Below are 27,115 nucleotides of genomic sequence, written 5' to 3'. Positions count from 1 at the left end.
ATGAGATATAAATGATTGTTCAGAATCCTATATCATCTCTTTCCCCCACCACTGGCCCCAAACAAATACATTCTTGGAATAAACATGAGTGGCTTTATGGGATACATGACTCAAATCAAGGGAAACTAAAACTGAATACTGACATCAACTAGGCAACTGGTGGACTTTGCCCTCTTGCCCATATTCTTTGTCTTCAGCATCCTCATCCATAAAAGGGAAGCAAATATCTATATTTGATTAATTAATAGGGAAATTGGAAGGAAAATTAGATATCCAAGAAAGCACTTTTAGATTTTAAGATAGGGTGACTAACTTTGTTGACCCAGGACTCTCCTGGCTTTGGCATTGAGTCTTGTGCCCTGGAAACCTACTCAGTCCCTGGCAAAGCAAGACTTCCATCATTCCTTGCAAATTGTATGTTGAGGTAGCTTCTCAAAGATATAGTTGTTCAAAAATATAACCCCCTTGAAAAAGGAGGAATTTTTGTTTAAGTATGTACACTTTTTTTCTCTACAGACAAGGAATGGAACTGTACATGAAATATTTTATAGCTATCAGGGCCATCTCTTAGTAAAAACGTGTTGTTAGCAGAGGTTGTCTTCAATATCCTTCCTCCCTTTCTTGTCACTCCCTTTTAGTATTTCACTCCCTTTCTTGTCAGTTCCCACATGCTAGATGTTCCCTGTTTGCTTGTCCAGCTAGAGCTCCCTTCTCTGGAAGGCTGTCTACAGCTACAGAATCTTGCCTGTGATAAAGCTCCATTCAAGACTTATCTGTCAAGTGGTCAGTTTTACTTGAGGCCCTGCCCTTGGCTCAGTGACAGTGCAAAAAGGGGTGATGGCATCTTAAGCAAAAAAATCGTTTTCTCCCTAGGTTAATCCATTGGAAATGTTTGATTTCAACCCTTTTTGACCTACAAAAAGGCACTTGGTATGGTTCAACATATTTCATGGTGTCCTAGCTTGGGTACCAGAATGAAGTCAGAAAACCTAAGCCCTTGAGGCAGCCCTGTGGTTTACTTCTGTATAATGGCCAGCAAATCACTTGATAATTTTATCCTTCAGCTTCCCCAACTGTAAAAAGAGAATAATGTTAACTACTGTGACCTCTTGTTAAGTTTTTGAGAAGGACAAATATGATAATACACATCAATACCATTTGCAAAGGGTAAAGTGGTAGATTGATGTAAGGAATAATTATTTCTGGTTATTGTTCAAACACATTAGCCCATCTGAAATATATAAACATCTATAAGGAATAGGACTAAACAGTGGGGGAATTTAGATGACCTTAGAGATACCTGCCAAACTACATTGTCAGCTTTATGTCATTGTGCTCCTTTCTTTTTTCAGTTCCATATCACTGCAATATTTAAAAAACTAAAACCTTATGGGACCATTTTATAATATATATCATATAATATTTTAATTTTGCACTTTATAGTGGTAGGGGAAAAAAAGGAAGTGGAGTAAGTGGAATATAGATCCTTAGCCACTGAAGTAAGTAAATGTACTTTAAACTGTCCAAGCAAAAAAAAATTAAAACATCACTGATTAGAATATATGTAACCACTTGCTATTAAGTTGTATAAAAATCTTGATTTTTGGTCAAGAGTTGTCAAGTATGGAAAAATTCCATGCATTCAGTGTAATCACTCTTTGGAAGGAGATTCTAAGGGGAATTGGAATCTGTGAAGGAGTTTCCTGATCTGACCTGGGTTAATCCATCCCTAGGCTTCACAGGGTCTGGAAACCAGCTAAAATTGTGTACAACAGTTTAAAAGTCTATACATATGTTTTTCCTGATGAGGGGACTGGTGGTTTTCACCGGATTTCTAAAGAGATCCTTATCCCACAGAAGTTTCAGAGCCTCGTATATGACCCTAGGAAAACAGTTTAGGAAAACAAATAAAAAATACGTAATTTTATATAACCTGTTTAATTGTTAAAATCATCAATGGTTAGTAGTCTTTTAATCTTGAAGGCCTGGAAAATGAACAGCTTAAAAAATTAAAACAAAAAAATATTTTTTTAATAAACTTTTATTTTCTGGTTATTAGAACAAACTTGTTTGAAAGTATATGTCTTTTAGATCTTGCTTCTCCAATTTCCTTATAATTATGATGTTTTGCTATTCCCTAACCTCTCCCTTTCTGCTTGTATTCTGGCTGCTGGATTAAACTTCCTGTTTGTATAGGATGACCAAAAATATTGGTGATGACGGAGGTGGTGACGACAACAGCTTCAACTTCAGCTGGAAGGTGTTCACCAGCTGGGACTACCTGATTGGCAATCCTGAAACAGCAGACAACAAATTCAATTCTATCACAATGAACTTTAAGGTAAAAACACCAACTTCAAGAGCCTTTTCTTGGTATTTCTAAGAGTAAAATTGGAGCCATTCCAAATGGTCTAGGTAGCAAAGTATCTTGACAATTAAAAGAAAGATTAACTCATCATTTCTTCCTACCAGGATCTGGGCAGGGTTCTGATTATGACTGGAAAATGATTGATGACCCATGACAGCATTACTTCTCTCTAAATTTGGTAATAAAACAATGCCATTGGCTTGAAACAGCCAACCATTAGTAATCAGAATCAGATATTTTAAATAATAGAACAATGCTCGCTAATTATTTACAGGAATACATTAGCCCAATATTTTAAATGACTCTAAAGTATTATTTTGTAGTTGTTTTAAAAAACTGTACTAGAAGAGACTTTAGAATGAAGACTATCTTAGTAAATATTAACTCAACCAGAGTTTGTTTGTAAGAATTCTTCCTTCTCTGTCTTACTTTTTCTCACTTGCTGGCAATATTCACCTGGTTTGTGGAATCCCAGATTCAGTTTACATTTTCATTCCTCACTTTCTGACGTTTGCAGAAATAATTCCTGAGTTCATGATACTTTTCGTAGCTCAGATATTTCTTTTTTCTTTCTGTTTTGCCTGGGTACAGGAAGCTATAATAGAAGAAAGAGCAGCCCAAGCAGAAGAAAACGTCCACTTGATCAGATTCCTGAGGTTTCTTGCTAACTTCTTCGTGTTTCTAACACTTGGCGGGAGTGGATACCTCATCTTTTGGGCTGTGAAGCGATCCCAGGAATTTGCGCAGCAAGATCCTGACACCCTTGGGTGGTGGGAAAAAAATGAAGTTCGTCTCTGCATGCTTTTTATGTGCTTAGAATCTGATATTTGAGATTTTGTGGGTTGTGCTTCAATGTTGGGATATGAAATATGGCCGCTCTTTACCTATCTCTGTCATCCTGACCTGAGAGTGAACCAACCTCGGCACACGTGTCCCTATTCCAGCCTTACTTCCAAATCTGTCTACTGTCTGTTTTTCACTTTGTGACATTAGGGAAAGGTAGAGTTGGAAGAGAGATTAGAGCACATATTCCAACCAGTACGTTTTATAGACAGAGATAATGAATCTCAGATTAGGTGATGTGTTCATGGTCTCAGAACCATGGAGAACAATGAGAGTTAAAATTTAGGAATCTTGATTTCAAGCTCAGCACTCTCCATGACGCTATGTTGCTTTCTCTGCAGGTCCTGCATCTATCTTTGAAAGATCCAATTGTCCCCTGAATTCTTTGAAGCAGCAATGATAAAGCCCTGGGTTCTTACGTTTATTTCACTGGAAACATTCAGATTGCCTCCCCCACTTTGGGCAGGACTGGGCCTCTCTCTGTTTTTCACTAGCAGCCTAACTGCTTCACCTCCTCTCCTTACCCTATTATCTCCCCCTCCAAATGCTATTCAAATGAGGAAGGGCAGCTCTCTGAAAGGAATTAAATATTATGATTGCGATTTGTCTTCAGGGTATCTGCCCATTTAGCAGGTCCAAGAAAAGAGGTCAGAGGTAGATATTTAGAATCAGGAAATCACTGGTCATGTGTTGTTTCTTGGGTCTGTTCCCTTTCATAAAATGTTCTAGAATACAATGTGGCATCATTTTGAACTTGGGCCTTTTCAGTGTGTGGAGATTTAGGCGGTGGGAAGTGTAGATTTCCCACACTGAAACTTCTGCAGAGTCTTGTAGACCAAACAGATTATGAAAGTCTTCATAAGCATAGAATTTCCTAGAAGAATCTTGCACAGAAAATGGTATAACGTACTTACAACAAAAGGCTCCAAACAAAAACTTTCTAGATATTTCAGAAGCAGTAACACTGAAGATGGGAGACCATATATTTAAGAGCCTATGATGGCATAGATATTTCTTGGAAGCCTGTAAAACAGAGAGTCATTAGGTGGAGTTATTTTACTTATTTAAAACAAAGGGGAACCTCAAAGCATTACTAAGTTTGCTTTCAAAATTATCCTTGCAGTTATGATAGCATTTATAGGCAAAATTATCATGCCACTTTGGTCCATGGTTCGTACTGGTCATATTTTTGTATTAATAAACCACAGAAAAGGAGGGATAATTGATTATCATCAAAAGGGTCACTCTTTGTAAGTACATATTTAATATCCATCTTAGGGGACCCCTGATTCCTAGGGGCCAACAAAGGTAATAATGGGGATTCATGAAAAACTTTACAAATTTGATGAAACAGAATTTAAATTTACCTTATATAAGATTGCATAGCTCTGCCAAGTTTTTACTTTAGGCTGAAATTGTATCATGCTGATTTTATATTATGTCATGCTGACTTTTAGCTCCTGCTGGTCATACTTATACAATGTTCTTAGTCAAAAGGGAAAAACATATTGACAATTATTTTCTCAATATAGTTTGGTAGTTCTAATCATTCAAAACATGGAGTCTACCGGGGAAAATGGGAAATGTTAAACAGTGACAGTTTGAGCCAGGTATTCAGGTAAAGACATTGCCAGAGTCACCTGGAACCTTTTTTTTTTTTTTTTTTTTTTTTTGCCCCTTATAGTTTGCATTCCCGCATACTCAGTATTTAGTCCTGGGCCCATCTCAAGGAATTCATCCATTCTAACTGATTAAACTAGCCCATGTGCTGATGATTGCCACATTAGTATTTCCAATTTGGACCTCATTCCTCACGCAGATCATTTTCCATTTCCTTTGGAAATCTTGTTGTGAAGTGCAGAATCAGTTACCATGTATAACAGTAAATGTTCTCTGCATAGAAAGTAATGTAAATCGCATCCCTCATTATACTAGGAAACACTATTATTACTGGCACGTCCACAAGCTCACACACATGTACATCTTGAATATATGAGTTGAATATTGTCTCTGTTGTTTTAATAAGATCAAATTTTTAAAATGCATGAAATAATTTTAGTCTTATAAAATATCAAAGGAATCTAGCTGGAATCTTGCAAATTTGGAGGAAAGCAATAATTTTTAAACACCGTTAACTTGGTTCACCCCTTGTGTCTTCTTGTAGATGAACATGGTCATGTCCCTCCTGGGGATGTTCTGTCCAACATTGTTTGACTTATTTGCTGAATTGGAAGACTACCATCCCCTCATCGCTCTGAAATGGCTCCTGGGACGCATTTTTGCTCTTCTTTTAGGCAACTTGTATGTATTTATTCTTGCCTTGATGGATGAGATTAACAACAAGGTAAATCTTGTGTCTGGATTGTCCTTGCCATCAGCATGTTGTTAGATTCCCAATCTCAAGATTGCCAGAAATGCCTTTGAAATCTCTGTTGTCTTCATTTTTGTTTCCATTCCTCTGCTTTCTAGATTGAAGAGGAGAAGCTAGTAAAGGCCAATATTACCCTATGGGAAGCCAACATGATCAAGGCCTACAATGCATCACTCACTGGAAATACCACTGGGTCACCCTTTTTTGTGCACCCTGCAGATGTACCTCGAGGACCCTGCTGGGAAACAATGGTGGGGCAGGTAATGTCACAAACAGAAGTGCATAACAGTTAATGGATTAAAAAAGAGCAGGGTCACTATTTCTTCCATAAGCGTGGCCTGTTTTTTATTGCTTATTAATGAAAATAGCTGAGACTTATTGACTGTTCACCATATGCTGGCTGTGAATTTCATATATATTATCTCTTATAGTCCTCACATGCATCCATTCAAGTAAGTAGTACCTTTTCACCCCTTTTACAGTTGCATGTGAAGGAAGGATATTTTAAAATGGTCTGAGGAAATGTTTACTATCTATCTGTGTTATAATAAAACACCCAGATTTAGATACAACCCAAGTAAATATTTAAGTGGAACTCTAGTTAGTGTTACCTTTTTTTTTTTTTTTTTTGCGGTACGTGGGGCTCTCACTGTTGTGGCCTCTCCCGTTGCGGAGCACAGGCTCCGGACACGCAGGCTCAGCGGCCATGGCTCACGGGCCCAGCCACTCTGCCGCATGTGGAATCCTCCCAGACTGGGGCACGAACCCTTGTCCCCTCCATCGGCAGGCAGACTCTCAACCACTGCACCACCAGGGAAGCCCCAGTGTTACCTTTTTTCCATAAAAAAAAGAAAAGATTCTTTTGGGAGCATACACTAATACTCATTTCAATAATGTTAATTTTTGTCAAATAATTGCCCCTTAAGCATGAAAGGAAATACTATTTTAGGTTTGTTGTTTTCAGATGACTGTATAAATGACCCCAGTCCAAGACTAGTGGTATTTTAGCAGATAAAAGAAATAATGTTTCATATGGCTTTCTGTTCAATAAAGGGAAACCAAACCAAACAAAAACAAAAAACCTACTTCAGGTCTCTTATTTCTATACAAATCCAATTTATATTTTGAAAAGCCTTTAATTTTATCTCATTAGAATTGACATTCCTCATGTGCACTTCGTAAACTGATTTTGGACTTTGGTTCATCCTTGATGGACAGACATTTTAAAATATGTCATAGTGCTTCTGTCTGTCAGACAACAGTTCAGTTTCAGCAGTAATGTGTCTTTGGGAAATTATTTGAAATAATTTTTTATTATGTACTTATTTTTTGTAAGATAAATGGAAAATTGAAAGTTAGCATTAGTCTTATGAAGCTAATTTAAACAAATACAGATATCATTAGATGTCCTCAGCTTCAGATACTCATCTGACTTAAGCCACTCATCTGTGATTTCAATTGTGGGAAAAAGTAAGGAAAATGTATATAATGCTAGACAGACATCACTGAAGACCAAGTCCAAAATGTATGATATAAGTAAGGATTCTATTTTATTTTTTAGGCTTTTAGGGACCAGATAAACCCTTCCCTTTCCAGTTACATGTTATTAAATACTTGATTTTCAGACATGCACATTTCATACACATTTACAGGAACATACTATGTATACAATAATAAATGAAATGAAACCTGCCTGCAGTTGGTAGAGAGATGCTTGTGATACATGATGTGGTAGACAGAATAATAACCCCTCAAAAACGTCCATGTTCTAATCCCTGGAAACTGTGAATATGTTACCTTACATAGTAAAATGGACTTTACCAATGTGATTAAGTTAAAGATCTGGGGATAGGAAAAATATCTTGGATTATGCGGTGAGCCTAACAAAATCACACATGCTTATAAATGGGAGACAAAAGCCAGTCAGAAAAACTGGCTGTGACAGTGGAACCAGAGGTTGGAGAGATGCACTTTAAAGGTGGGGGAAGGGGTCCACAAGCCAAGGAATGCAGGTGACCTCTGGAAGCTGGAAAAGGCAAGGACACAGATTTCGCCCTGAGGCCTGCACCTTGATTTTAGGCTTCTGAACTCCAGAACAGTTTATGTTTATGTTGTTTTAAGCCACTAATTTTGTGGTAATTTCTTACAGCAGCAATAAGAAGTGAATACACAGGAGTATATGGGTTTTCATGTTTTAAAACTCCTTGAAGCAAAATCTGGTCACGGCACTTAACACAAGTCTGTTTTATCACATCTAGGCTGCTCCCTAAATCTTCAGCAAGAGTTGAGAGAAGTGAAAAAATATAAAGTGTAGTTTTCACAAACTCAAAGAGTTTGAGATATTCTCTTATGTACATCCCAGAATGCAGACTGGCATGAGGGCTAAGCAACCTACCCTTTACCAGGCAAACACCTGTTAAACAGGATTAATAGAACTAACTGTAAAGAATAAGGTGGAAGCTGCTCACTTCTGAGGCAGAGGCAGCAATTAATTAGACACGAATGTCATGCAATCTAGAATACTTATTTTCTGATTATGCAGAAGCTTCTGGGATGCTCCCACACACACTGAATTAAAATAAAGAAAAAATTATTTAATTCTTCTTCTTGGGAGCCCTTGTACCATGCTGCTTGTCTTGTCCTTTTTTTTTTAAATCCTGTCTCTATCTAGTGGTTTTCCTTGCTTCATCATCTTTTCTTACTGCCATTTGTAGTTGGGTTTCCCTTTTCTCTTTCGCCTTCCTTTCTCTAAAAGAATATTCAGCGCTTGTGGGAAAGTCTGCAGGAGCGGCAGGAGGGAAGGGCTGTGGTTCTGAAACATTTATTTTACCCACTTTTAAAACAAAGTGATTCCAGAAGAAATAGTAAAAGGCAGCTGCTTTGCACAGAATGTTGGAGATATAACCCCAAAGACTTGTTCATTTTTCTATGAGAACATTCCAGATATTTTCTCTTCTTCTCTATGGGTGCCCTCTGCTCTGTTTTTCCTCAAGGATACTGTGGGACTTAATCTCTTTTTGAATTTAAATATAGGAATTTGGTGGCTCCTTTATCTCTCCAGGGAATCTCAAGATGTAGTCACTTAGTCTCATCTCCAGTGACATTTGATAGGTAGGCAGCAGAGCCGTTCTTGGGAGACCGCTCTTTGAAGCTATATACTTAGGTCTGCATTTTGGCAAAGGAGAGAAAGCAGACAACAGCTGAAGATAATGACAATAATAGCTCACATTTATCGAATGCTTCTTGTGTGCCAAGCATTACCTCCTTGAATTTTTAAATTACCCTTTGAGATAAGTTATATCATTATCCCCATTTTATAGATGAGGAGACTATGACTTAGAAAGGTAAAATAATTTGCTCGAGACCTTAAAGAAAGTCAATGACAGGAGCCCAAATTTTACCTACAAAGTCTGATTAGAGTTTGTGTCCTTCTCCATAGTGCTGAACCATCCTCCAGAAACATAATTAGCATCAACGCATACTCCCAGACTCCTGCCATGGAATATCTGTCTGTGGCCCTTTGTGATGCCCTGTCTCTATTATTTTCCCTTCACTTGCTAATGAGCCTCTTAGGTTTACTGACCAAATACATGTCAGGAGAGTAAAGTGTGAGGTGTGGAGTGCAGTGCTCTGCAGAAGGCCTGTGTGGAGGCCATGCTCCCATCCTAGCACACTAGGAACTGGAATTGGTTGATGATCCCTTGGTGGGCTGGACCACCATTTTTGGAATTTCCTTTCTTATAAAGCAGTGTATCCCTTCTATGGTATATTAATAAATATTTTTACATTTTAATATAATGTTTGAATCCTCTTCTGCTATTTTATGTGAAAGTTAGGACATTGCTTAGGAAAAATATTGTATTTCAACCATTGGGATGAGGATGTTTAGGAGGTTGTGGAGGACTTCAAAACCACTCTGAAATATTTTCTTTCTGAGGAAGTCTTCCCAACCTCGTGGTGAAAACCTAAAAATATCCCTCACAGCCTACTTCTAATTGATGCTAGTTATTAGAATCTGAACTCAAATTGCCTGGGGAATGAAAAGGAGAATAAGAGTAGGGAAGAGAAAAGTTATATTCAGAGATAACTACAGGAATTTACTATCACTCAGTCGCTCACTCCATACTTATTGAGTGCAGGCTAAGTGTCAGGTATTGTGCTAGATACTGGAGGTGCAATGGGGAACAAAGGTGGACCCGGTCTCTGCCATTGTGACAATTACAATCTCGTGACAATTACAATCTCGTGACAATTACAATCTCTTGGGAACACAGCCATTAATTAAATAATTATAAAACATTTGCAAATTTACAATGGCAACAAAGCACTACAAGAATGCAATGCATGCATTCAGAAAAGCTTGCCCCTAGTCATCCAGGTGAGGGACTTCCCTGAGTTAGTGATGCTGTAGTGATGCATATTAGTTGGTGTAAACTGAGTCAAGAGGTGAAGTAAGATTGAGTAGCATGAAGACCACATGTAAAGACCCTATGGCCTAAAGAAGTATGGAGTTTGAGGGTATGAAAGAAAGCCAGTGGGACTGGAGTAGAGAAGACAAAGGAAAATATGGAGAGCTAGACAGGAATCAGATTATACAGACACATGGATTATGCAGAAACCTCACACTCACCTTTTTACTCCAGCTGTTGCTGCAGCAAACGACTGCATGCAGCTGTTACAAGACAGTATCTCAACTGAGTTGTATACAGGGTCTCACCTTTACCCTGCTTATCTGCTGTCACCAAATGGGACGTTAATACCACATGGGGCCATCCCTGACTGATGGGAATGGGAGCTGGTGGATCAATACTTCCCTTCTCTGTCTCTTGGGTGGACAGTTGTGAGACTTATTCTATATGGCTACTCAGCGGGTCCCCAGAAGAATCAAGACCCAGTTGCCCCAGTAGTGACAGCTTTTAACACTCTCTTGGGTAAAGGTTTTCTCTCCTTTCCTGTTTCATTCTTTTCCATCTCCACCCCTGTTCTTTGATAGCATTTCCCAAAATACACTACTGGCTCACAGGCAGTACATTTTTTTTTTTTTTTTTTTTTTTGCTCTACGCGGGCCTCTCACTGTTGTGGCCTCTCCCGTTGCGGAGCACAGGCTCCGGACGCGCAGGCTCAGCGGCCATGGCTCACGGGCCCAGCCGCTCCGCGGCATGTGGGATCTTCCTGGACCGGGGCACGAACCCGCGTCCCCTGTATCGGCAGGCGGACTCTCAACCACTGCGCCAGCAGGGAAGCCCCAGGCACTACTTTTGATGGGAACTAATGGCAAGATAATTCTTTTACATTTATAGTTTAAAGTTTTCAGTATAATTTTTTTAACTTTTAATATATTTATATTATAGTTAACTACTGTTTATGGCAGATGTTATACACCTTCTATTTACAATAGTAGGAGTTATTTTTTAAAAATAAAGTATATTAAAGTAAAGTAAGTAAAGTAAAGTAAAGTTAAAAGAAATATTAGGTAAATAATATTTCAGATAGTACTTGGACATGGCAAGAATCGTGAAGGTGGTACACGGCTACTTGGAGTTTAGGAAGCACTGCTCTGAAGTATGGGACTGGAAATTAACCAGATAACTGCTAGTCAAATGGGCCTTGCCCTGTGATGTGATTCTTTCTCACTAGTTATTTTAGAGGTGAGATTATATAGGTAGCTGGAAATAAAAACCAGAAGACTTCTTTTATTATAGAAGAACACTGTATTTCTGGAAAAATATGTCTTATTAGATATTCCATGTCTTCAATCTTAGGGCACGAATTATTGGGAAGGAGCAGAAAGGAAAGAGCAGAAGAAAACGATCATAATGAAAATTTATAATTATATGTCTACTCTTATATTTATTGCCTATTGTTATAAGTTCCATGAGGAAATAGTGAGCTTCCCCTGTAACCCACAACATACACATTTTGCATGTAACTTCAAGTCCACACCACTGAGGTAAAAAGTTTCTAATTTTCCAGACCTTTTCTATACATATACATGTTATGCATATACTTATATACATGTATGTATATATGTGTAGGATTTTTTGTTAATAAGTGGGTTCATGCTACATATCCTATTTTGTAAATTTTTAACAATCCATTTCTTATCAGAACATAGCATTTGAGCACTTTTTAAACAAGTTTATTGAGATATAGTTCACATACCATACGTCTCACCCATTTAAAGTACACAATTCAGTGGGTTTTGGAATATGTTCACATTGTTGTGCAACCATAATCACAACAGCACTTTGTTTAAGAGCTCACAATGTTCTGTTGTGTGGACACCCGTTTTTATTTAATTAATTTCCTCTTGAGTATATTTGAATTGCTTCCAATTTTGATCTGGGAGAAACAATGCTTTCATAATTATATGTATAGATTTGGACATTTGTGCTAATACCGCCATAGGATACATTTCTAGAAGTGGATTTTCCTAATAAAATCCACACACTTTAAAATGTGATGGATCTTCACAAACGTCCCCCCACACACAAATGTTGCACCCGTCTAACTTTCCCTTCTAACTGTCAGTTTACAACAGTGCCTATTTCACCACACTCTCACCATTATGGAAAAGCATGGATTTTAAAATATTTATCACTGTGTGGAGCAACGAGTTATTGTTTTAATCGTATTTTTATAATGTGGGATTTAGGTATTTTTGCATATTTTAATTAACTGTGTATTTTCTTCTTATTTGTGCCATTTGCCATTTTTTTCCTTATTGAATTGCCCATCGATTGTTGTACTGATTTGTAAAAGTTTTTAATGTGTTAGAAAAACTAGTTCTCCATCATATATGCCACAAGTACTTTTTCCAAGCTTGTCTTTTAATTTTATAAATAAAAAATTTATTTTATAAATGAATTTATTTTATTATCTGCTGTTTGCCAGATTCAAGTTTTAAACTTCTGTGTTGTCATTATTTTCCCGTTTTGTGTTCTCATGTCATGCTTATAAAAGTTTCTCAGTAGGAAGACTTCTGATACAGTGGTTTTGGAGCAGGAAATAATTATTTTTAGACTAATAAAATAGGGGTGAAACATTTTTTACTTGCTAGATATGCCTAACTAGTTTCTTTACCATTAGTTGCAGTTTTCAAGTTAATACTATTTAGAAAGCATGACAAATTCGATGTTAACATTAGGACCATTTGAAGGGAGAAATGCTCCTTTTAATACAGATAATATCTCAACAGGAATTTGTGCGGCTGACCGTTTCTGATGTTCTGACTACCTACGTCACAATTCTCATTGGGGATTTTCTCCGAGCATGTTTTGTGAGGTTTTGCAATTACTGCTGGTGCTGGGATTTGGAATATGGATATGTAAGTGTGATATTCATTTTTCTCTTATCAGATTATTCCTTTGTGCTTAGTCATTTACGTATACCATGCAAGAAGAAGAATTTAGGAGGTGGGATTGTCTTTTAGATGTCAATAAATGAAGACCAATGCGTATAGTTTTAATTCAGAAGGGGGTCAGACTTGAGTCTCATGGCTTACAATAGTCTAGCAAAAATAGATTCTAGTAAAATTATAGATGGCTAAAGCAGCGGACTTCAACCTATCTGTTAAAATGGTGAACTCAATAAATCTTGGGCCCATAGTCAGCTCCCTCCCCATGAAGCTTGCTGGCATTTCTAGAAGCAGGGCAAGATGAGTAGTATCAACTGCACATTTTCTGTTTGCTTTGAATTCTACTAAGCAACTGCTGGACACTTACCAAGTGCATCACTGTGCAGTACGCTGCGGGGAGAAGGGAGTCAGTGAACACGCTGCTTGCTTCATAAAGCTCACAGTCTAATGAGAGCTCAGCAGAGACATAAGCTGGGGGCTCTGAAAGGCTCAGGGTACTGACAGGGCTCTGGCACCTGGTGGAGTAGAATTCCGGCAAGTTGATTTCCTTCCCCACAACCACAGCACAGGTTTCTCTGAGCCCCACTGGTGTTGATTCCATCACCAGCCCCCCACTATGCTCAACCCCAGGTCCCCCAACAAAGTTTGAGGGCGGCAGCAAAGCACACATCTCTCTGTCCGCCTTTTGCAAATGAAACTGTCATCTTGGGAAATAGGACCTGAGGAGTTGATAGTATTGATACTCATTTGCTCAAGTATTTCCAGTGGCTTCTAAGTATTTAGAATGAATTCCAAATCCCTGTTCAAGGCCATCGATACCCTGTGTGATCTGCTTCTTTTTTTCTCTCTGAGCTCATCTCCTACCACTTTCGCTCTTGCATTGTAAAGTCCACAAACACTGGGAGTCTTTCTTATGCTCAAACACAAGATGCTCCTTGCATCTGCCCAAATTGTTCTTCCCTCTAGGGGTGCAGGTTCCTAGAATTTGCCAGGGCTGATTCTTGTCATTAAGGACTCACCCCTAATATGTCACCTCCTTTGAGCTTTCCTCTGACCTTCCAATCCAAGGTGGCCCATCAGGCACTCTCTATTTCAGCACAGTTTTCTTTTCTTTATACGTTGTATAACTGTTTGACATCTCCTTTTTTGAACGTGCTTATTATCTGTCTCCCTCTGTTGTAATGAAAGCTTTCTGAAAACAGAGGCCTTGACCTCATGCTTAGAGCTGTGCTTGTCACATGGCAGGTATTATGTTGTCTGGCTGGACTGGCTGACTCAGTGTTGAACCTCCACATCCTAGCGCCATCAAGGCAACGCCGTCTACTGACAGAACTCTGCCTGCTTCCAGGGATGTGCCCTGGAATCAATTCTGCCCTAGTATTCTTGAGCTAATGATGTTTCTCTTCTCACCAGTGAAGGGATATCCTTCCCTGCTGGTCTTCCTCCTGTCTCATGCCCTCTAGTTTCTGGACAAGTCCTACGTTCAGAACTGTTTTCAAGACTCCAGGCTAGATTCTCTACCTGGCTACCTGACTTTGAGATTGTACCTTTTATTAGGTCATCTGTCTCCCTCACTGAAAGTGTTAGGTCATACTGTTTGGTGGACGACGGTGAGGTAATGCTATAGATCCAGAATGCCTTTGTGTTGCTTTCCCATTCCCTGCTATGAGGTATTCAGCTGGCTTGGTTTCATTTCTATTTTCCTTGCCTGATTCAGCTCTTCTGAAGCAGACATAAAAATTGCCATTTCTTCCTTAGACCATCACTTGGCTTATGTTTGCCTTTGATCCCTAACTGCTTTCTTCTTAAGTGCTAGAAAATTTTGCTTCACATATGAAGTCAATATAACATGACCTGGTTGCGTAAAAGCTGTAATTATATGACCGTAATTTATTATTTATTGAGTGCTGACAGTGCTCTTGGGTTAGAACAAAGTACAGGAAAAAAGACAAGTTTCTGTTTTAGGTCAGACAGAGTGAATTTGCTTCCATGTTACCTTTGGAAGGCTCATCAGAGAGAAGCTCAGCAGCAAAACAAGTTTTAAATCATTAAGGTTGGATGATGGACCTTTGATATGGATCTTATTATCACTGACCCACCAGGTGGATAGCTTACACAGCTGAGTGCCTGCTAGGTACAAACCATTGTGAGCAAACCTCTGTGCCTGCTGACAAGAGGATACACAGATGTAAAAGCTGTAAGCCTAAGGAGAGGTTGCAAACGTGGGTCTGCAGGCTAGATTCAACTGACAGATATTTTTTTCTCTCGTCTGCAGTGTTTGTTTGTTTTTTTGTTTTTACGAGCTAATATTTTAAAGCTTGGAGTTTTACATTTAAAAAATATGGATTTCTTTGGACTTCCCTGGTGGTCCAGTGGTAAAGAATCCGCCTTCCAAAGCAGGGAACGCGGGTCTGACCCCTGGTCAGGCAACTAAGATCCCCCATGCCGCGGGGCAACTAAGCCTGCATGTCACAACTACTGAGCTCACACGCCTCAACAAGAGAGCCCGTGTGCCGCAAACTACAGAGCCCACGCACTCTGGAGCCTGTGTGCCACAACTAGAGAGAGAAAACCCACACGCCACAACTAGAGAGAAGCCCGCGTGCAGCAACGAAGAGACCATGTGCTGCAATGAAAGATCCCATATGCTGCAACTAAGAGCCGACACAGCCAAAAAAAAAATTTATGTATGTGGATTTCTTGTTTTTCTTGACATATTGAAAGGCCTGACATTAGACCCATATTCCCACTCTGGAGAAATTGGCTGGAGCTGAGGAATTACTGCCCTCTTCTGGTGGAACATTCATTCACCGATTCCTCACACTCTCTGCTACCCTTTAATCCTGCAAGCTCCCGCTGTCAGCACAGAGCAGGAAATGTAATTGCACATTGGAGAAACCACTGTGGGAGAGATCAATAGAAATACAAAGACAGGATGGAGTAAGAGACATTTGAGCCAAGTCTTGAAGGAGGATCAGAATTTCAAAAGACTGAAATGGAAGAAAGAATTCTCAGTGGACGGACTGATGGAAGGCAGGGCCCAGCAGCTGGAAAGTATGGATGGTGCAGGCAGAGATGCAGAAATCTAAAATGGAAATGTTTTAGAGGATAAGAGGCCGATGAGAATGTTTCTTTGATATTCTGGACTTACTAATTGCCAGTATGAGTCCAGAAAGTACCTGTCATTGACGCAAAAGAGAACCTGAGATGGGCAGAGAAGATACTTTTAAGAATCCTTTCAGGAATGAAAGAGAAAAATGTGTCCATTTCTGCCACCAAAAAAAAGAATTTTTTTTTCTGAACTTTAAAAATAATACCAGTTCATTGTTTAAAAATCTGGAAAAGGCAATATAAGCTTAATATGGAAATAAAAATCACAGGTAATCCCACCACTCATGACATTACTTAGTTAATTGAATTGTAGAGTATTAGTGTTTATTTATATGTAGATAAACAAGGACTATAGATTTATATATAGTACTATAGATTTTTATAAAAATATATTGGCATGTATCCTATTGACTAGTTACTTGCTTTTCTTCACCTAACTGTGACCTTTTCTCTATGTTATTAACGGGTCTTGTATAATTTTTAAATGGCTGTGTGATAGTCTACATATGAATGTACAATAACTAGTTATTTTTTATTTGTTGTTAGTTAACTGTACCTAATGTTTTATTACTATATTAAACATTGTGATCGTATTTATTTATAGCCATGTAGATAAATATCTCCATAGATAAATCATAATCTTATGTAAAACTTATTTCCTTATGAGAAATTTCTCTAGGTTGAATTGCTCAGTTATAGAGAAGATATTTTTGAAAAAGTTCATTCACTTTTATAACAATAATTAACCTCTATAAAGTCTAAACTCTGCAGACTCCAGCATTAGATTCAGAGATTCACTGAATATTAAGGTTAGGTGGAGTTTTGACAAAATCAGTCATAATGCTTTTATTTTACATATAAAAAATTAAGAGTCTGAATTGGAGTTGCCTAAGTATATAGCCAGTGAATAAATAAGGACAATGAAATATCCTTCTGGAAAAGCCATTATGTTAAATATACTGAATTATACACTGGTTATATCTGAGTAAATGGGATTAAAAGTGACTCTGTATATTTTCCAGTTATAAATTCATGGCCAAAGTATTACCACAACAAACCTATGAAGATGAATTGAGGTGGGAAAATTACTGGCTAGGAGCAGACTGTTAGACCATGTAATGTAAGTTAATCTTTCCTAAGACTTCTCTGAGCATAGCAGGTAGTTCTCAGTGTTTCTAAAGAGTTCACTTACTCATGGGAGTGGAATGGTTTGCTCCCAGAAAGGATTTTAACCACCCTGATTCAGCAAAACCGCCCTCAGTCCTCTTGTAAACTCTGAGTTTTCTGCAATAGTTCAACACAGAATGCCTTTAACTCTCACTTTAATTTATGTTGACACCATCCTTGCCATTTGTCAATGAAGTAGGTAAATAGTATCCAGGAAGTAATGGACTGAATACATGGCATCGGGTAAGAGTATGTTCAATCTAATTAAAACCTCAGCTTGGTTAAACCTTGTTTAAAGTTACATTTTAAGGTGCTCCTTGTTGAATTTATGTGAATGGAAAATATGGGAGATTTTCCTGAGATCTGATGGAGTGCACGATTACCCATAAATAAGAGGCATATGATTCACAGACCATCAGAGTATATTACTAATCATATTATACTGTATTATATTTTTATGTAGAGCTTGCCATGTGTTAGAACATCTACAAAATGCTTTACATATATTATTCTGTGTAACCATACCAGCAACGCTATGAGGTAGATAATATTTTTCTACTTTACAGTAAACTGAGGTTTAGAGATTTTTAATAATTTGTTCAAAGACATATAACTGGTCAGTGGTGGAGGTAGAACTGAAATCCACATCTGATTGACTTCAAAGCCGTCAACCAGATTTCCATCATATTGAATTTTCACTGTAATGCTTACCCCTAGAAATTTCAAGGACTCTGCCAAAGCATGACTAATTCATGAGCCAATCCATAGCATTTGTAAGTCAAATGCTTAGACAGGTTTCTTGCTGTAGAATGGAATTAGCAGGAGGGGCTGGGATATAGAATTAGGAAATAAACTGATATTCCCTTTCTGGGAATGAGATACTATTTAGCAGTCCAGGAAGATGGAATGATAAAGAGTTAGTAGGAAGTCATGGGTATCCAACAAAGGTGTGAGAACATGGGCAAAGGGACAGAATAGGCTGGACTGGACGGAGTCTATCTGCAGGCAACTAGGGTTATAGTGCAAAGCCCTGAGGTGCTGAATCAACCTAGTAGATGAGGGTTGGATTTGTTCTAGGTTAGTAGTTCACTAATTTGAGCATATATCAGAATGCTCTGAAGGCACATGAAAACACAGGTTTCTGATTCTGTAGATCTGGGGCAGGGCCTGAGAATTTCCTTTACTAAAAAGTTCCCAGATGTTGATGCTGCTTCTGGTCTGGGGACCACCCTTGAGTGCCATTGCCCCAGTGCCACAGGCCAGGCCAGCCTGCAGCTCTAAGCAGTGTGATTCCAGCTGTGGGAAATGAGATTTGTGTGACGAAAGTCAGGCAGGTCATTGCAATGACAGAATTATCTCTGAGATCCTGAATTGCATTTCACAATATCCAGAGGTTGATGGTTTGCCCCAAATAATTAAACTTGCAGAGAGAGGATGGGTTTTCTCAGGCTTTTTTGTCCAGTGAGTACCATATGTTTTCCTTCTGGGTAGATAACTGACTCTAGCCCACCACAAACAAAGGTCTAAAAATAAAGCAAGAAAATTTCTAGTTCCTTGACTATTACGGACCCCAACCCAAATCCAGATTGGCTTCTCTGTTGCTGGCCCCTAAAAATCTTATTATGGATGAGCAGCCCTTAGGGACTTTATTGCACTTACTCCATTTGAATCATTTTGTTAACTCGGGTTACGAGAAAACCTGTTTTTTCTCAAGCATCATTTACCTTTAAGCTTTTTATATTTTAGAGGCAACACTTTGCAAATTGATTTACACTCATATTATTAGTGTATTGGCTTTAAAAAAAAAAAGAAACTATAGTATGATCTCATATTTTTAAAAATCCACCTCTAAAAGAATGAGCCTTGAATTTCATACCCTGTGTGTGTGCGTGTGTGTGTGTGTGTGTGTGTTTGCTTTCTTTCATTGGTTTCGTTTTTAGAGTGGGATTTTCTGAGTTTAATGAATGGAGTATAAATTCCATTTTTAAGGTGTTTAGAGAGAAGCAATTTTTTTTTTAACATTTATTTGGTTGCGCTGGGTCTTAGTTGTGGCAGGCGGGCTCCTTAGTTACGACTCACGGGCTCCTTAGTTGTGGCTCACCAGCTCCTTAGTTGCAGAACGTGGGCTGCTTAGTTGCAGCTCGAGGGCTCCTTAGTTGTGGCATGTGAACTCTTAGTGACAGCACGCATGTGGGATCTAGTTCCCTGACCGGGGTAAACCCAGGCCCCCTGCATTGGGAGCACCACCACGGAAGTCCCAAGAAGCAATTCTTTAATAACTGAGTCAACCAATTACAGATTTTAGATTAGAAAGGGATCTTAGAAATTATCTAGTTCAGAAGTAGGCAAACTTTCTCTGTAAAAGATTGCACAATAAGTATTTTCACTTCTGCAAGTATGTTATTGTGGTGTAGTGAGAAATATATATTTTGGTCTTCATTCCAATTCCCGGCTGGAGCGCCTAAAATTTTTTGTAATTTACAAAGCAGTGACGGGGCTAGGAACATCTTTTGTTCTTATATTTGGTCTTTAACCCTGGCTCTTGATGCAGAGTTCCTAAATTCCTTGGAATATTGTGGGTGATAGGAGCATTATTTTTTCCAATGAGGCAGCTCTTGGTGGGCTCCTGGATAGCTTCAGTTTGGGGGCTGGTCAGCAGAAAGACCTGACCATAATTAGAAACTCGGAAATTTCAGCCTCATCCCCCCATCCTCCAGGGAGGGGAGAGAGGCTGGAGACTGAGTTAATGATTGATTTTGTCCCTGTGATGTAGTCTCCGTAAGAGTCTCTGAACCCTGGGGTTTGGAGAACTTCCATGTTGCTGAACACATTGAGGTGCCAGAAAGAGGGTGCACATGGAGAAGGCAAGGAAACTCTATACCCTTTCCCTCGTACTTTGCCCTATGCACCTCTTCCATCTGGCTGTTCCTGAGTTGTATCCTTTTATAATCAACCAGTAATCTAGTAAACAAACTGTTTTCCTGAGATCTGTGAGCTACTCTAGCAAATGATCAAAGCTAAGGAGGGAGTCGTGAGAATCTCCAGTTTACAGCCCATCAGTCAGCATAGGTGACAACCTGAGCTTTCGATTAACGTGTGAGGCTTTCATCTAAAGTGTGGGGCAGTCTTGTGGCACCAAGCCCTTAACCTGTGGGATCTGTGCCAACTCTGGACAGTAACTGTCAGAATTGAGTTAAATTGTAGGACATCGAGATGGTATCCACAGAAAGATGGGGAAATGCTTGGTTTGGGGGAAGAACCTATACATCTGTGTCAGAAGTATCATGAGTAGAGTGTAATCATAGAGGAAAACAAGTGATTTCCCTTGCATCAGGCCATATGGTCTCTGTTGTAACTATGACATTCCTGTTTTCATCCCAGACAGCAATAGACAATACAGGAATGAATGAATGTAGCTATATTCTAAAAAAACTTTATTTACAAAAATTGATGGTGGTCCAGATTTGGCTCATGGGTCATAATGCACCAACCCCTGATCTAGTTCATTTCATTAGTTTATCTGTGAGGAAACTGAGGCCTGAATTAATTAGTGACTGGCTCAGCTCACTCAGCGAGCAAATGGCAGGGCAAAGTCGCATACTCGAGTCTGAATCCCAGACGAGTGTCTGTATCACAAAACCACTTGTCACAGTAGGGAGTGTGGAGGTACCCTTTCTCTGCATCCGGTCAATCAATTTATGCATCAAAGATTTTATTCCTCCGGCTGCCCCTGCTGCACATACAGTATGAAACCAAGGGTTCCTAGTGTGTCCTTTGTGCTTTTCTGGTCACCTGGTTATAAAAATATCTCATCTCAAATGGCCTTTAAGAGGTTTGTATGCTTGTGAGAATAAAAGAAATGTACTTCTAAAAGTTTGAATTTTTTTCATTTTCCTTAGTTTGATGGGCTAAATCTGACACTCTTCTAAAGAGGCCAAGGTTGAAGGTTTGATTCTTAAACGGACACAGAGAAGAGCTGTTGCAAGGCCACAGATGGTGCAGACCACCGACTGAGCATTTGTCACATGTGTTCTGTGATCTCACAGGGCTCCAGGAGAAAAGGGGAGTTGATCCAGAGCAAAGTGCTCCTGGGGAAAGAGAAAGACTCAGAGCTAACGTTTCTCCAGATTAGAAGCAATTCATTTTCTTCGTTTTCCATGAAAACCACACTTTTTTCATTGTTGATTTTAGAACAAAAACTGTCAACCTAACCTCTTTGCATCTTAAGAACATTAAGCTTCTTGATGATCTGCAAACTAAGTGAAACACTTTGTATATTCTTTAGTAGTATCTTGAGTGAATTTTTGTTGAAATCATCTGTCATCTTTGTCCTCCTTATATAGGGTTATTTATTTTTTCATTATGTATCATCTTATTATTATTATATCTTGCTATTTAACCATTCTTGTTATGTCAGACTTGGCATCTACTACCTGAATCTGTTACAAGGCACATCGCGCATACCTTTCAGTTAACTAGGAGAGTACTGTTGCCTTTTGGGAAGTGATGAATTTGACGCCTAGATTCAAGAATTCTTGAGGCAGAGTGTTCAAAAACTGTGAAAGATTTGTTGGGGCTCCAAATCAGAGACCTATTTTATCTTCTTACAAATATATTTTTGGGTGCTTGGGTTTAAGAAAAACTGAGACACTCTCAGGTTGTTTGATTTTGTATGTGTGTGTGTGCACATGAGCTTTGTGCTGTGCGTATATATGTGTGCTAGGGAGGGAGTTATTATGAGGATACATGTGGTCTGAAGCCACACCTGCAGGTGTCAGGATCTGGGGCAGTAATCAGGTCCTGCCACTCTATTACTCTCTCTTTGTGGTCCTCTCACTTTATATTTTTTGCTGTTTGCTTTTTCTCTTGTTACCAGTTAGTCAATTTCCTGATTGATTATTCTCTATCTCAAATTAAATAGGAGCCAGCTTTATTGTCTTTGCTAATTAGCATTACTCCATTGACAGAGCTTTCTTTCTAAGATGCCTAATGTGTCACCAGGAAGCCTTTGCATGGGTCCTCCTAGGACAGATGCCCACCTCAGTTCCAATTGGTGTCCCCTGTGTACAAAGAACAGCCTGGTGCTGCTGCCCTGAGTAGGATGGTATCATCTAGGAGTGAACACTGGACAATGAGTTGAATAACTTCTTAAACTTTCATTGTATTGCTCGCTCTCTTTTTTTTTTTTTTTTTTTGTGGTACGCGGGCCTCTCACTGTTGTGGCCTCTCCCGTTGCGGAGCACAGGCTCCGGACGCGCAGGCTCAGCGGCCATGGCTCACGGGCCCAGCCGCTCCGCGGCATGTGGGATCTTCCCAGACCGGGGCACGAACCCGTGTCCCCTGCATCGGCAGGCGGACTCCCAAGCACTGCGCCACCAGGGAAGCCCCTCTATATTTTTTATTGTAAAAGAAATTCACATTTTTTTATAAAAGTATTTTAAATATGCAAAACTTAAAGAAGAAAATAAAAGCATAATCCATCACCCACATATAACAACTATTAATTTTGCCGATCACTTTTAAGTTTTTTCTTTATGCATAGTTTCATATTGAGTAGAAAAAATAATGTATAAGTTTACATATTTTTTGTTTAACATTAGAGCATAGTTTTCTCTTGGTTATATAAATATCCTTCCAACGGTGATTGTAATTAGCTGCAATATATATCATAGCATAGTTAAACTGTGTTTACTTAACCAGTGTTGGACATTTAGATGGTTTCATCTCTGCTTCTTAAAATTTGTTAGCATTTAGGATTATTTTGTTAAAACCAATTTCTAGAAGTAAATTTACAGGGTCAAAGAGGATGAAGTTTTTAAAACTTTTCGTATGTATTGTCAAATTGTTTTCTAAAGGTTTACTCCAAGTTTTACTTTCACCAGCAGTATATGAGAGCGTATGTCTCATCACACTTCCACAGCATCGAATGACAGAATTTTAAAATGACTTACTGTGTTAAAAAGGATGCCTTATTATTTTATTGCTAACTATTTATTGTATTGATTATTCTGCTGTTGTTGCTGCAAGAAAGTAGTTGCAAGTCTAGCCATACCTATATAGAAATATGAAACACTTGCCTTTCAGTTTTTGCCATTTGAGATGCTAATACAGTGAATGTCTCCTCTAGCCTTCATACACCGAATTTGACATCAGTGGCAATGTCCTCGCTCTGATCTTCAATCAAGGAATGATCTGGTAAGCCAACTGTGGACAGTTTATCACTTGAAGAAAGCCTCCAAGATCATTTTTGCATGAAGCACTGTAGCCTGGTGTTAGAGAAGTCCACAGTCTGTATCTAACTCAACATTTGTCTTTTTGCAAAGTGAATGGCTATGAAGAGTTTACTTTTTTCCCCCATATTTTAAATCTTAATTCTAAAAGGCATCTGCCTGTTTTGCAGAGCACTCCTTCATCAAATACTGGGAGTCTAGGTTCTGGCTTCTAGATTATTTGAAGGCTTTTTATAATTTCATATCCTGTGATGCTAGGATCTGACAGTGAAACATTAATGATCCCATTACCCATGTTAAGAATGAAAGAAATTAGTGTAAGGTCTTTCCAAGAAACTTATTTTATTTGCAGTCACTATTGAATATGTTTTAAATGGAATTTATAGCTACTTTAAAAACTATTAGCTTACCAAATCCAGTAGTTTATAGAGATGAAATACATGTTTTAGGAAGGTTTAGTTAGAAATATGATCTTTATTTAGTAATTTGTTTCATGGGGCCACTTGCACATCGGAATTATTTCTTTTAATGTACAAAGGATTGTTATATCTTTTATTAAATGAAAGCATTTTCACTGTAAACTTTGACAGGTTAAGATGAGTTGATACAGTAGAAACCATTTTTGACTTTAAAAATGGAATCATAGCAGGAGATTCATCTGTGGACCGTGTGTCTTGAAAATCTGTCACTCTTAACTAAGAACACCCCAACCCACAAGCAGTTACAACTGAGCTTCTTTATCCCATTGACACAGATCTAATATTGTGCCAATCACACCATTGTCCTAGGTGCAAGTACTAGTTACTGGGGTCAGTTTTTGTGCAAGCTTCATCTATTACTCAACTCCTTCAACCATAGCTAGTCTGAATTGTTAAACCTTTGTGAGAGCAAACCTCTCTGCAAAAGTAAAAATGATCTTGCTTCAGTAATATAAAGACCACAGTCAAGGGCCTCATCATCCTGCCTTGGGGCCTGTCAGATTTCTGTGCCTCACTAGGTCAATCAATCTGAAGAGAAGACTATGAAAAGATCCTCCTCTCCATTGTCAGGTATGTTTAAAAACGTGATTCCTGTTCCCTTGCTTTCTAAATTTGACAGGTTATGGCTTATATGTCCAGAGAGTCATTAAGGAGTGAAATGCATCCTTTCTTCTCCAAGCAGGGAGGAAAGTCAAGGTGGCTCAACATGTGACTATCACCAGAGATAGCAAAGGGCTCAGCTTCCAGATCTTTCGTTTCCTGTAGGGGATTCTGCTGTCATGGCAGAAAATGGCTAACGGTGCTATTGGAGTAATGAGAAACCACTGCCTTATATCAGTTTTAAAACTCCCTGGCTCTTATGCAGAGTGTCGTAAATCCCTCAGGCCTGGCGTGGCGCCATTTGTGCAGACATATGCTGCAAGTCTGTTTCTTGTTCTTTCATAGTGAAGACAACAGATTGGCCTAGAAATTTGTTTTCATTGTCAGCAAAGCTCTTATAATTGTGTCCTGATTTGTTTCACTTGTAATTTTGCACCTATTTAGTCCACTGTTGTTCATATTGAAATTCTTAAATATCTAAACAATCTTCTCCAGTTTTCTCATGGGCAGACCCATCATCAAAATCTTTGCAGTATCATTACACTATCACTTTCTATGTATTCAACCTTCAGATATTGGTCAAATATTGCTTCCGGTTAGTTTGAAGAGGACTTTAGAAAGTGATTGTGTTTTTTGAGTGTACTAAGATGTTCACACACTTCCCAGAGTTCTAGAAGCAAAATACTGAATAACTATTATTCCCCTTCAGGTCAACCCTTTGTACAAATGGTCTTTTCCTAACTGCCAGGAAGTTGGTGACAGGGTAGGGATGTGGTGTGGGGAGTGTGTAGTCTAGGTTTAGAAGGCTTCCTTGTACTCACACATGTAATCCACTATTTTATAAGGCATAAGGATCTGATGCCTAAGTATGGCCATTTGCTACAGAAATGATCAAAAGAAGATGGAGATTTTGTGTTCAATTTTATTGGTTTGTGACTGGAGACATTCAATAACCACTTTAGGAGTTTCTGAGTAATGAAGGTTATTTACACCGATGTTATTAAAGTCAAACAATTATAGGTAACATCCATTTTTTTATGAATTGGCTGATATGATCAGTAAAACTATATTATACACGTCTTTTAAAAATAGCGTAGGTTTTGTAATCATATTTTTAAATGATGAAAGCATATCATATCTCTACTCTATCAGAGCAGGATGTAGCTGAGGCAGAGCACACACAGTGAGAAAGAAGATAGGTTCAGACGTTGTTCCAATGCTGTCTCCTGTGTCTCCCTGCCAGTCTTCTCACTTTCTGCTACCTCATTTTCTCACTTGATCAAATGTGAATAATTTACCTGACACGTACCATGTCACTGGAACAATAAGAAGAGCTAACTAAAAGAAGCTTTGATTTGCTTTGATCTTCTTGGAAGAAAAGCATTTTATAAGCCTAAGGTATTACAATGATCTTCAACTGACAGATGACGGGATCAGGTCTGGCTAAGGGACTTAGTGAGCTGAGCTGATTAGTGAGTCACGGGCAAAGAAAGAATGAGCTTTAAGATTCAGATATCACTGTGCCGGGATCTCTTTTTCTAGGGTAATGTTCTTGAGTCATTTGTTCAAAATGCCTATGTGATATTTATTTTGAAATTCTGAAATTATTTATCTATAGATACACTTACATATATGAGTGTCCATATGTGTGCATACAGATAAACAACGCATGCCTGTGTATAGCTACACATATATGTGGCTTTAGGCAAAACTGTATCTTAGGATAGACTAGGTTGTGCAGCAATTAAATACAAACCCCCAAATCTCAGTGGCTTAGAAAAGGAAAAGTTTATTTCTTATTTACTCCATGTGTCCAATGTGAGTTGGTAAAGGACTGTGCTCATGTTAGTTACTCTCACTGTGGAGTCATAGACTGTGATAGAATAGGATCCATCTGGAACATCACTGGTCAGAGCAGAGAGAGAAGAGAACAAAAAACCCTACAGCGCTATTAAAGTTTCCATCCCGTAGTGAGACACTTCATTTTTATCTCTGTTTTACTGGCCAAAACAAATCACATGGCCAAGCCTGACTTTTAGAAGGGGGCAAGCACAATCATCTGCAAGCATGTTACGTTACAGACGTTGGCATTTGGGAATATCATCTAGTGCTTTGTAATTCTGACCCCTCAGCTGGGACTGTCACTCACTTACTTGCTCATGTTTCTGGGGTTCCAGATTCTCTCTTGCTATCCTGTAACCAAGATACACAGTATTGTTCCAAAGTTTACCCTCATTTAAAAAAAACTAATGAACTTTATATCTTAGAGAAGTTACAGGTTCGCAGCAAAATTGAGTGGAAAGTACAGAGTTCCCATATACCCCCAGTCCCCACCCACGCACAGCCTTTCCCACTGTTGGCATCTTCCACCACGCTGTACATTTGTTGTCACTGATGAACCTACATGGACAAATCATCATCACCCAAAGTACATACCATTTTTTTTAATAGTTTAACTTTCTACAAAATCTGTGGTCAATTCAGTATGTTAAATGTTTTTCAGATCTGTTGTATGGAAACCTATCAACAACACAGCACAAACTGTAGCAGATTAGCACTTTTCAATGAAATGGTTTAATGTTGGATTGC

At 38.7% G+C, this 27,115-nt stretch overlaps 1 protein-coding gene across 5 annotated transcripts in view; it reads left to right on the top strand.

Moving 5' to 3' along the window:
- TMC1 (transmembrane channel like 1) overlaps positions 1 to 27,115 on the top strand; it is a 387,623-nt gene that overhangs the window by 346,162 nt on the left and 14,346 nt on the right. For all 5 annotated transcript variants that reach the window (XM_067744162.1, XM_067744161.1, XM_067744158.1 and 2 more), the window contains 6 exons: positions 2,197 to 2,341; positions 2,960 to 3,154; positions 5,376 to 5,555; positions 5,681 to 5,842; positions 12,781 to 12,909; positions 23,345 to 23,412. In XM_067744162.1, coding sequence (XP_067600263.1) covers positions 2,197 to 2,341; positions 2,960 to 3,154; positions 5,376 to 5,555; positions 5,681 to 5,842; positions 12,781 to 12,909; positions 23,345 to 23,412 — 879 coding nt within the window. The remainder of the gene's footprint in view (positions 1 to 2,196; positions 2,342 to 2,959; positions 3,155 to 5,375; positions 5,556 to 5,680; positions 5,843 to 12,780; positions 12,910 to 23,344; positions 23,413 to 27,115) is intronic.

This window comes from Pseudorca crassidens, chromosome 7 (assembly GCF_039906515.1).
Source record: "Pseudorca crassidens isolate mPseCra1 chromosome 7, mPseCra1.hap1, whole genome shotgun sequence".
Lineage (NCBI taxonomy): Eukaryota > Metazoa > Chordata > Mammalia > Artiodactyla > Delphinidae > Pseudorca > Pseudorca crassidens.
This window is presented reverse-complemented; position numbering and strand designations above follow the sequence as displayed.